An 11,967-nucleotide genomic window follows, 5' to 3' on the forward strand; every position below is an offset into this window, starting at 1 on the left:
TATTACCCTCAAACTAAGATTTTTTATTTTTTATTAATATAGTATTAGTTAAAATTAAGTGGGATAATATAATAACATTACAAATGTAAAAAGTCAGAAAAAAATTAAAAATATAACGTTTTTTCACTATTTATTTTTGATCACATTTTTTGTTTTTTGTTTCAGACTTTTTACCAGTACACTCAATTCAGCATCTTCTTTAGACTTCTTAGGTTGGCTCTGTTCCGCGGGGGTCTCTGTAGGCCGTCGTTTTAGCTTCTCCTGAATAAGTTTTTCCATATTTTTAGTCTTTTTGAAGTTAGGATCACTCGGATCAATGTTGTACAAATGTGAATTATACAATGCATTAAAACGTTGATCATTAAGGTTTATTTCAAAATCAGGCAATGATTCCTTCTGTTCTTTCATTTTCGCTTTTAATTTCTTCTTCCTCTTTGATTTCTTATCAATATTTTCTGATTCCTGTATTTTCTTTAAACTAAAATGTTGTTTACCATCATCCTCATCATCCAGTAGTAATTCCAATTCAGCTCTTCTTTTTTCTTCTTCCTCATCGACCTCGGAATCTTTTTCATCTTTTTTACCTTTTTTAACTTTCGTGTCTTTTTTCTTCTTAAATTCAGTATTCTCAAATTCTTCTGCAAAGTATGGATCGTTCATGTCTATGTCTGAAGGAATATCGTCAGATTCCTCGTCATCGGAATTTGTTTCGGTGTTTTCTTTTTGGTTCCTTTGCAGTTTACGTTGCTTTTTCTTTTCTTTACGTTTTTGTAAAAGTTTTTCGAAAGGTGTTAAGTCCTTAGTGTCTGAAAATTGTAAAATTATGAAAATGAAGATAAAAATAGTATAAAATATTTTAAATTAAAACAACCAATTTAAGAAGTGATGCAATATTTTGATTTAAAACTTTATACAAAACAAAATATGTATAATGCATACCTTCATTTAGTTTCTTCTGAACTAATTCTTCTGCTTTATCTTTAATACCAAGTCCCCAAGTTATTTCCATTTCCATATCTTTATTTTGTTTTTTCTCTTCTTTCTTTTCAATGTCTTGTAACAACATTTTGTATTTTTGAATTGGGTCATCATTATCTGAGACGTTTTCTTGTGAATCTTCTTCCTCATCGGATTGATTTTCGTCTTCTGCAATTTGATAGTTTTTTTTTACTTTTTTTATAAACTCTAGCAGTTCTAGAATCTTTCCTAATTTTTTTTACTATCACGAACTATCCTTTCAGTTTTTATAAAGACAAGTAATACATCTATAACTTCAGATCTATATTGATAAATAGCAATGATCACTTTCTGTCACACTCTCGGTCTCCTTAGGTAACCAACTAATAACTTACTGCGTTCAATCAAATTATTAAAGTTCTCCATAGTTACCTGTTAACGTAATATATAAAAAAGGGTATTAAAAATGTTAATGTTACCTTCACTACTAGAAGCCAAATAATCTTTGAGGTCTAGATCATCAATCTTCCCGTCAAGCGCACTCTTGATGGCCTCAGTGCGGTTGGGGTTGGTTGCATCCCACGTCAGCTGTACCTTGGCTTGTTGCAATGCAGTGGTTGTGAACAGGCGAGGCTTGTATCTGCTCAAATCTGGCAGCTTGGTGCACTCTTCTCGCGCCTCCTACAAATATTGTTATTAGATAAATATTTAAACATAACACACAAATATACTCTACATTATGCACTTGTTAGAAAAGACAAAACATTTTTATATAATCTTTATTTTTTAATGGAGTGTTATAGCAAGTGCTATGAGTGCTCTGAATACCTGATCAAATGTGACGTCATCAGGTATGAATCTCATATCAAGCCTGGTTGCACTACTCTCGTACTCCATTCCGTCACATTCACTGTACAGCTTGTCTGCGGTGGCTACCGTGTCACATTCAACCACCGCATAGTAATACTTGAGTCTGTTTAATTGATACCTTCGGAGTTTCTCCATATGATATGTTGAACCTGGAATAATTTATATAAGTGGATCTAGCCCTAAAAACCTCACTCACTTAGTAGATAATATAAGCTAATATATTTCCCGCCAAAGAAGTACTATAAGGTAAAAATAGGTATACTATAACATATATGGTGCACAAAAAAATAGCAATTTGTATCAAATATGACATTCCAACACTTGGTTATGAGTTATGAAATATTTTGTAGTATATTTTTACCATTGTCTATGCAGTTTATGGATGAAAGATTTAAAATTTAAGAATAAAAAAGTAAAGTAAAAACTTACCTTCTTCATTTCCCCCATCATCTGATAGTTCATCAACTTTTTCCTCTGTTAATTCAATTGGCCCTCTTACCTCCTCTTCTTTTAATCTTTGTAGACCATATTCAGATGGATAAATCTAGAAATTCAGTAATAATGTTATAAGTACTAATAACTAAGCTTTCAGAATGTAATAACTTTAATTACCATCACTGCTAAGAATTAAAATGTGATACGGCTTAGTTTATTTGTGCTATCGCCATATTTTGGTATTGATCAAGATGTAATTTTAGATAATAATTATCTTATATTCTAGAATTCAAAGCATTACATTACAATTGATGATAATCAACTCACAGTTATCTTATGTATTATACCTCCAGGTGGTAGAAATGAACTAAGCAACACCATTATATCGGAAGCTTTTATATTGTCCCAATCCATGTTGCATATTGCTATCCTGACAACAAATAAAGATGTAATTTTTATTATTTTTACATATTTTATAAAGTTTAGCAAAATCTATTTTATTGCAAGTTCAATTACTCTCTAATTTGAGCTTATTTAGAAGGATTATAATGATATCCTTAAAAACAGGTGGGGTTGATCAAGCATGGGCAAATTGTAAAGATTAAGTTCTCTACAACTCTGTGTAACTCCAAAGAGCCTCAGCTACTCCTCTACAGAGAAAAGCTTCCTTCTCACATTTGACTATTTCATTTTATACATTGTATATTAGATATAATAAATCATTCTACTATAAATCACCTTCTAGTAGATTCATCAGTGGTCTCAGCATCAGCATCCAGTTCCCCCCACTCATGTTCCAGATCACTATCCTGCTCCTCCTCACTACTGTCCTCATCACTGGAGCTGTCTGTCAGGAGTATCCCTGCAAACATTGTTTCTTTTTTAGTATATCATATGTTAAGGAAATATATCCAATTTTTTTTAATATAAGCAATTCATCTTAAATATCAATAAAAACAATATAAAATATGATTAAAAATAAATATTCAACAATTTGCAGAACACTATGCAATAAATATTGTAATTATTGTTGTTTTAAGACTTAATTTATTGTAAGATGTTTATCTACCTTCACCACGGGCGTAATCAATATCTAAATCAAGCAATTTATTCTTGATCTTTTTGTCCAATTTTCCCCTAACCAACTTATCGTTAACTAATTTTTGTTCCTCATGTTTTTCCTTGTCCTCACTCGGTGCTCTTCGTACAAAACGACCTGCCGACGCAGATTCCTCTTCTTTTTCCTCCAGTTGTTTTTCTTCATCTTCAGATTCTTCGGCAGAACTCTCTGAATCCTCGATGTCGTAGTATTTTCGTAAATTTTCTGTGGATGTTTCGTTTATTGGTCGACCACGTTTGTCTACTGTGTATTTTACTTTGAACTTATCATCTTCGAACATGGACTGAAATCTTTTGTCAATTTTAACTTTCCTCTCATGTTTAGGTATTTGCTTGTATCGAGGATCGTTAAGATACTTTGCAAAACGACTGTCTTTCAGTATATCACTCATGATTTTAAAGTTCAATATATTTAAATTGTATGAAATGGTATTAATTAATAATTTTAGACAACACTTTGGTACTACTTATATTCAATATTTAACCTAAAAACTTAAAAACAACATCGATGCAGTGCACTACGTGCAGGTTAAAATGACATTGACATTTGACAACAATCGCCATATTGACATTCCCGACATTCCCAGAAAAATGTTACACTACGCAGCCAGTATACAATCATGACAAATATAATTTTATCTTATCTATTCACGAGAAATTACGGTTTAATTAGTTGAAGTTAAAATTACATTCTTTAGTTTGCCAAAGTCAATTACGAAATAGAGAATTATTTTTTGTAGTGCTTTATTAAGTTTTTAATGTTAGCAATTGTTTACGTCGAAACAAAGGTCCCAGGGTAAAGGACACCGATATCCAATGCCTTAATAAATTAAAAAAAACAAAGGTCCAACTGTCAAATATATCTAATTTTTGGTAAGACAAATGTCATCAAGTTATTTTTGAGGTTAATTTCGTTTCGTATAGTACACGATTTAATAAACTTACCTTATACTCTTCGATAGAACACTAATTTATTGATTGATCCTAAACATGAATAGTATAGGCGAAGAGTGTACCGATTTAAAGAAAAAATATGACGACTGCTTCAATAGTTGGTTTTCAGAGAGATTTTTAAAAGGCGATCATGACGATTCTGTGTGTTCTGGTATTTTTAAAGTTTATCAAGATTGCGTAAAGGTTGTGCATATTTACGTAATTAATTTGTTTTTATATGATATTTATTTGAGTTTTTATTTTTTCTCAATTATTATTTTTCTTTTCTAGAATGCCATGAAACAGCAAAATATTGACTTTAAGGAAATTGATAAGGACGTTCTGGGCACTGATAATGAATTCAAAGCACCACCAACGGAAAGCAGTTGACACAAATACAGTGTTATGTGCACTTTCACCCCTATTATGAATTGCGTATTTAAAAACGGGGATATTTTTAAGTGTCAAGAGTAAACAGTGTATTAATTTAACAGAAAAAACAATGTAATACAAAGTAATTGTTGATGAACTTCTAATTTTGTGTTAAACATTTTAAAAATATGTCTTAGTCAAAGGCTTTGAATGTTATTACAAAAGTGTAGATTATCATTTTAACATGATAGTATTTTCTTTGCTGTTATTATTAGAATTAATTGTGGTGGCTATGCATTAGTTATTTGAAAGTGAACATTTAGTAGACAAAATTATATTGTTTTTTTTTTTGGGTAATTATCATTAGCTGACTATATGTCCCCACTGAGTGGCTTGGAGCTTACCCTAACTTAGGGTTGATAATGCTAAGGCTAAATCATTCCATTTTATTAAGATAAAAGTGATGCACTAATATAGTACCATCTTTGTAACCTGTTACTGGATTGTTCCTGCTTTACATATGTAAAAATTTACATTTAATATTTTGTAATAGTCAAGCTTGGAAATGAATTGTGGTAGTAAATGATTATTAGCAAATTTGCAGTTTGATTGAAGAAATATTTGCTTTAAAAAAATAATTTAAAGAACTCTGATTGGTTAAAAAATATATTGAGTTTGCACTATTGAAATATTTTGTGATCTCACTTTTTTTCAGAAAGCGATATAATTACATCTTACTAATATTATAAATGCGAATTTTTAGATGGATGGATGGATGTTTGTTTGAAGGTATCTCCGGAAAGGCTGAACGGATCTTGATGGAATTTTGTACAGATGTAGAACATAGTCTGAAAGAACACATAGGCTATTTATAAAATTTTTTTTTAAATTCCGCACAGATAAAGTTGTGGGTGACAGCTATTTTTATCATGTTTCACCAAAAATCAGAAAAGGAGTGTATTTAAAATTATATAAATCTACATATTTGAAAACCTATTAAAGTTCGAATTGAAAATTTCTATGATCTTGTAGTGTGTAGTGGCAAAAATAAACATGAGAAACCCATTATCATACACTACAAAATTATAAACAAATATTTATGTTGAATTTATTTAATTTACTTTATATGATACATTGAAACTTCTTTTGATAACAATATTATCGCTGGCTGGTATCTCTGGGACGATATGCAATACCTCTACTCTTCATTTCTCTAATCACTCCGGCGGGAAGACGACCAGACACTGATATTGCATAAACACCAGGGCAAAATCGACCTGCACAAAATTTATTCATACAACACAATAAATAAAAACCATACATACTTCAATCTCTTTTTACAACTTAGCTAAAAACAGTTAAAAAAATATTGTAAATATTATACTTGGGTACCACAAAACACAATCCATCCCACTTGAATTTATTTGTCTAGCCTGTGGTACTAAATTTGTTAATGAATACTTGCACAGTAAAAAAATTGACTTAAGAATTAACCAACATATTGAGGTATTTTCTCATTTGGTACTTGAGAATGTGTACTAAGGTTACTTTATTATTTACTTTAGTAGATTATATAAAGAGTTTTTGTACAGTAATACTTTGACTGCCAATAAAGGTAAACAGGTCAAAAACAGCAAAGAGGTGTCACTTACTTATTCGCTGCCATTTGCAAACCCAACTATCTTCAGGGCTCATAACTGCTATCATACTGTAAATTAAATAACACATTTTGATGAAACATTTCATGGAATAGTAGGAAATATTCTTATTATAATTATTAACAATCATTGCTGTTATTAAAGAACATTACATAATTAATTTTGAAAATCATTAATAAAAATAATATTTTAAGCTAATCCAAGGCAATATTTATTAAATTGAAATGGAAAGAGTTACCCGTCAAAATTATTACTAGTGCAGTCGTAAACATTGTCCTTGTTGCTTTTCATTCGTAGAAATTCGTCACAATTATCGCAGCCATAGTATTCGAATTGTTCAAACGTCTGCAAAGATCATTTATTAATCAATAGTCTTAATTTTTAACTCGATATTTAATAATCTTTTGCTGTAATTACCTTTATTAAAGAACACACTAAACAAGCCCTCAATCCCCTTATATCTTTGGGTACCACATTAAGTGACATAATTGTTTGATATAACAATCCACTAAAGTTAAAGTTGCAATAAAATATTTCTTAATTTCTTAAAATTATAATATTTTCGTGCTCACACGCAACAAAATTGTTTCCTCGGTTTTTAATTTGTTTTTTTCTTGGAATGTCAACGTCAAACGTCACCTAATCCAGTTGACAATTTTTTTTGGGACTGTCCGTATTTGTCTGTTTGAAGTTGTGAACATTATGCCAATGGTTTATCATTAAGATAGTTAAAAAAAGTTATTCAAATATGTATTTATAGATTTAAAAAGGTTTTTTTAATGCACGATATTTGATATAATTATTAAATTGAGTACGATAGAAATCGTTCTATTGCTGAAATGGTGAATGATTTACTTTGCAGTCATTCAATTTAACAGGTTTTTATGATTAATGTGTAGATGGCGCTTAAAAAAATCAAGTAGAAAAGAAATCTTATTTTGTACAAAAAATATATAGACTATACTTACTATACTCTTTGTATAGTAGTATTTTTGCGAATAAAAATACTTATGCACCTCGCAATCTTCTGATAATAAAGGTCATTAAATTGATAGAAAAACATTTTATATGTTGTAACGTTTGAGATTGAGTTTATTGTTTACACGAAGAAAACAAGCTTTTTTCGAACAGTCATCATCTTTCTGGCCTTATCCCACTCACATGGGTCGGCGCACAAAGTTTTATAAACATTAAAGTCTTGTCTTCATTTTTTACAGTAGTCCTTGTCGCCAACCCTACTTAGTAGGAATTATTAGGAATACATTAATTATAAACTAAATAATGATAGCTATATAATTCTTAATGACTTCTAAAAATACACCAATTGTTTTCCGAACAGTGATAAATATTATAATTTTGCCTGAAATAAATGTTTTCACAATTATTAAATTGATAGCTGCTTACGTGAGGGTATTTTTAAATGTTAAATGATTAAGAAAAGTTATGAGTGTTGAAGTGCGTGTTTTTGAATTTGAGGGTAGATCGATACTAAATCTTACGAAGAGTGCGTATCGTTAACTAATTACCCGTATATATGTATAACTTTGCATCCGTTAGCTATAAATGCAGCGTTCTTATGCGGTCTAGTGTTTAACATTTTTGTCTGCGTTGCAGTAAATACAGAAAAGTTTAATATATTGTTGATTTTATATATTTCATAATGAGTACTGTTCAGTATACATATGAAGTGGAAGAAAATAGACCTGTAGTTACATCTGTTGCGGTTACCGTAAGTTGAAATTATTATCTTTTAATTTTATTCAGTAGGTGGTAGGTAAGAAACTCTGTTTTAAAAAATCTTTACTTTAAACTAATATGAAAAAAAAAATTATACACAAAACTTGACCCTAAAAGTCGGTTATTTTAATTAAAAGTGTTATCGTTATCTTTGCGTTACTTGAACATTAACTTGAGCTTGGAAAACATTTTCCTTCATTCAATATAGTACCCACTAATTTAAATAAGGTAAGGTAAATAGGGCAGAATTATAACTTTGTTTGATTTTCTTACAGTCCCCAGAGTGTAATCATTGTTATTACTTCATTATTTACAAATGAAATACTAATTTATAAAATTAAACAGATGCCAAAGTTTTTTAACTCAACTATATATTTTTCAACAGAATAGCACAACTACTGATCAGATAGTGGATTCGACACAGAGCAGTGTTTTTTCACCTTTAGCGCCGCCTTTTGAGAGTCGTTTGAACAATATGCATCAGACCCAAATGCAGTATCCTAATGCTTCAGGTGATTTGCACTTTCAGCCACTGTTATTAGTTACCTGAAATGTGTTTAATTTTATATATTATCTTTTGCCATACTGACAGGAGGGTAATATCTTGCGAGTATGTATATATGAATATTGTACGTTCAGTTAAATTTCTCGATTTTAATAAAACATTGTCATAACAGCTAACAGAGAATTTGACCAGCCAATGTTGAACATGCGAACAAATAATTCTGACGTGCAGTTTGACGACATCGGTTCCAGTTCTCACAGCTATACATTGAGTGAGTACACATAGCTTATTATTTGTTACTTTCATGAAGTCGAAATCCTTAATAATCAAAATAATGTTTTAGTGCAAACAAAATTTTATTTTTTAGAAAGTAAATCTCTGGTGTTTAGTCATGGTATTTAAATTTTTCCAGAGGTTTAGAAACGTATGAGAGACAAATATAATTTGATTTTACTTAATAACTGTACATTATTATTTTTAGATGGCAACCCGATGACCGGTGATGCGACTTCTGCCGCCCAGAAGAACGTTTGTGGAGATGTAACTGACGCACCTGTTGTAAGGAACGAAAACTTTGTCGGTGCATATGACTTCTTAATTAAAAGTTAGTATTCAAATTAATATTGTAAAATGTCTTCGTTTATTTATTATAATAGTAGTAGTTAATTTATGACAGGATATGATACGATAACCTTCTTGTAACCGCTTGAAGTTTAGCGCACCTAAAGTTAGAATTGTTATTAACCGTCATTTGATTTAGCACGTCGTGAACAAGAGCACCCTTACTATGTACTATATGAATGTGTTGTGTTGTGATGTCAGGTATGACGTCGGCCAACTTGTACGTGTCGATGCTGAACCCGGAGCAGCTGGCGGTGCTGAGTTCGATGAGGCCGAGCGTGCTCTACGACTTCTTGCAGGAGGTCGTCAAGGCGTACGGCAACAAGCGCGTCAAGCGCCTGCCTAATGTTAGTTTACTTTAAACTTACGAAGTATTTCAGCAGTCTACTTCCCGTTATCTTAAGCTTTTCTTAAAGTCACCACAGCTTTAGTCCGACTTGCATGCAAAAATGCTCTACGTTCAAATAAATATGGCCAAATATATCGTAAACATTTACCACAGGAGTGTGCATTCTGCAAGAATAACGGTGAGGAAGAGGAGTGCTACATGTCGCACCCTCTGAAGGACTTCCGCGGGCGCGTGCTGTGTCCCGTGCTGCGCGCCTTCCGCTGCCCGCGCTGTGGCGCCACCGGCGACCGCGCTCACACTATCAAGTACTGCCCGGAAAATCCCGAATCTGGTATGTCCACTTCGATTTATGCTAAACGAATTGTCACTTACACATTTTTAAGGGTACATAATTGTAAATTTTTATTTTATTTGTTTCTTTTTATTTTCATAGAGCGTTCTGCTGGTTTCCTATACCGGCGTCGTGTGTCAGGATCCACATTCCTGATGAACGAGGCAGGGCGTGCGGCGCAGGCAGCTCCCGCCGCCACTCCGGTCTCTCCTTCTGCCAGCAATAACAACTTGCGCTCCTCTATATGGTCCAGCTTCGCCATGAACTGACTGACAACATTCTAATTAGACTTATCTAATAACTTGATATTGCGGAGTATCCTTTATATGTTAGGTATTACGTTTAAGTCTTTCAGCAAAGCTCAGCATCAGCCTTGGAACAGTTTTATTGTCAGGTTTTAATTTGAAATGTGTACTTTGTACAGTGGAAATTCTTGACCCTAAGTACGTTTAGGAGATTAGTGTTTATAAGTTGATATCTTCGAACATGAGTACTGTTGGTACTTTAGGTTTGTATGTAATGTTAGTAAGGTAGCGGCCAGCGATTTCGTCTTACTATGTAAGATAGTGTGCGCGAGATTCGCCGGGCGCAGGCGCAGGCGCAGGCGCACTCCGTCGCCGGTATGCGGGACATACCGCGGCTGACATTGCACCGCCCACACTACACATTACCTTTTACCTTTTATTATTTATGTTTTTATTCTTTAACTTTCACTGGGTATCGAAAAAGATTTAACATTTTACTTTCCAGTTGCTTAAAAAACAACAAAAAAAAGATACTTTGAAAATAAGGAACGATTAATGTGCATTATAATATAATGAAAATAATAGCAGTTTTCTTTTGAATTTAATTGTTATTTCTTCGAATGCGTCATTTTGTATTTTGTCCTAAGACTTTTGATTTGTAAAATTTTAGATTTTGGCATAATTTTGAGAAAATTCTTTATTTGGTTATGGTTTTTACTTGAATTTCAATTTTAGTAATTATATTTTATCGGCCTTTGAACTGAATTCAGTGTGTATTTATAAATCAATTTGATGTCATTTTGAACATTTTTAACTTTTGTGTAAAGATTTTAATGCATTTATTATAGCTCCTCCTCATTCATTTGGCAAATAATTTTGTTCTAATTCTGATCAATTTTTTTCTAGGATATCGAATTTTTTTAACAATTATTTTGTGAATAAAAAATTCTTATGGTTTTGGTGTTACTATTAATAGATTTTTTTAAACTTTGTTCCCTTTGTTTCGTTAATTAAATTCTGTAAAAATTTTTAGTTTTTCATTTATTGTATTATTTGACCATGACCTACCAGGATGAAAGATGGAAAATGGAAGAAATTTCAGGGTTTTCTTTTAAATAAAAAGAGCTGACTAAGAACATAATCACCTGATGTTAACTACCGCTACCTAGATCCGCAATAAATACATGAATTGCTAATAAGTACATGACGTTTTTGATAAAAGGGTGGAAACAACATGAGTACGTACATTTTGTCAGTCAGGCAAAAAATAACGTTGAGTACCCACTAAAACATGATTTATACAATCAAAATGATTTACCTTAAACATTGGTCGACGTTGTCGCCTCCTGGGGTTCCCTCCTAGAGCTTACTTGGAACATGGGACAAGTTAGTCTTGTCGTCGCTGAGCCACAGGAGAATTTTTTTATAAAGGCAAATATAATAAAACCCCATAATCAATTTTAATGACTTTATTTCATGAAACAGATTTAATATATTTATGATCTTCGTGCACTTGAATACAATAAGCAATACGTTTTATTCATAAATAATGATTTAATTAATTTTCGAACAATCTCAATTTTACTATAACTGTATACAGGATTGCATTAGAAAGTATTACAATGAAATAAAAGAAAAACTATGGAAAATGTAAGTAAACAATTTGTATTAAATTATTATTCTTTTTAAAAGCCTTTAATGATGGCTGCAAAATTCATATAAAAAAATTAACAGAATCTATTTGAATTGACCATTGTTATCTATATATATAAAAGAAAGTTGTGTTAGTTACACCATTTATAACTCAAGAACGGCTGAATCGATTTGACTGAAAA

General features: G+C 31.6%; 4 protein-coding genes across 5 annotated transcripts; 2 read left to right on the forward strand and 2 right to left on the reverse strand.

Annotated features, from left to right (window-relative positions):
* Window positions 1–126: 126 nt before the first annotated feature.
* LOC106710533 (ESF1 homolog) lies at window positions 127–3,845 on the reverse strand. Its single transcript, XM_045680578.1, has 8 exons — window positions 3,332–3,845; window positions 3,001–3,124; window positions 2,590–2,692; window positions 2,257–2,371; window positions 1,786–1,976; window positions 1,437–1,638; window positions 940–1,146; window positions 127–806 (listed from the first exon to the last, which is right to left on the reverse strand). The coding sequence occupies exons 1-8, from the start codon at window positions 3,771–3,773 to the stop codon at window positions 127–129; spliced, it is 2,064 nt and encodes a 687-aa protein (XP_045536534.1). The 5' UTR covers window positions 3,774–3,845.
* A 385-nt stretch (window positions 3,846–4,230) lies between these two features.
* Window positions 4,231–5,274, forward strand: LOC106710592 (TP53-regulated inhibitor of apoptosis 1). The gene is made up of 2 exons (XM_014502685.2): window positions 4,231–4,518; window positions 4,606–5,274. Exons 1-2 carry the CDS (start codon window positions 4,372–4,374, stop codon window positions 4,702–4,704), a joined length of 246 nt encoding a protein of 81 aa, XP_014358171.1. The 5' UTR covers window positions 4,231–4,371; the 3' UTR covers window positions 4,705–5,274.
* A 519-nt stretch (window positions 5,275–5,793) lies between these two features.
* Window positions 5,794–6,984, reverse strand: LOC106714032 (transcription elongation factor SPT4-A). The gene is made up of 4 exons (XM_014506958.2): window positions 6,762–6,984; window positions 6,583–6,689; window positions 6,339–6,394; window positions 5,794–5,963 (listed from the first exon to the last, which is right to left on the reverse strand). The coding sequence occupies exons 1-4, from the start codon at window positions 6,828–6,830 to the stop codon at window positions 5,845–5,847; spliced, it is 351 nt and encodes a 116-aa protein (XP_014362444.1). The 5' UTR covers window positions 6,831–6,984; the 3' UTR covers window positions 5,794–5,844.
* Window positions 6,985–8,472: 1,488 nt separating this feature from the next.
* LOC106710601 lies at window positions 8,473–10,598 on the forward strand. 2 transcript variants are annotated; one of them, XM_014502692.2, is made up of 6 exons: window positions 8,473–8,593; window positions 8,759–8,857; window positions 9,068–9,190; window positions 9,409–9,554; window positions 9,710–9,887; window positions 9,990–10,598. In XM_014502692.2, exons 1-6 carry the CDS (start codon window positions 8,557–8,559, stop codon window positions 10,154–10,156), a joined length of 750 nt encoding a protein of 249 aa, XP_014358178.1. In that variant the 5' UTR covers window positions 8,473–8,556; the 3' UTR covers window positions 10,157–10,598. The 2 variants fall into 2 exon arrangements, with proteins under 2 accessions (XP_014358178.1, XP_014358179.1); XM_014502693.2 differs by lacking the exon at window positions 8,473–8,593 and adding an exon at window positions 8,672–8,691.
* Window positions 10,599–11,967: the final 1,369 nt, after the last annotated feature.

Source organism: Papilio machaon, chromosome 13 (assembly GCF_912999745.1).
Source record: "Papilio machaon chromosome 13, ilPapMach1.1, whole genome shotgun sequence".
NCBI lineage: Eukaryota > Metazoa > Arthropoda > Insecta > Lepidoptera > Papilionidae > Papilio > Papilio machaon.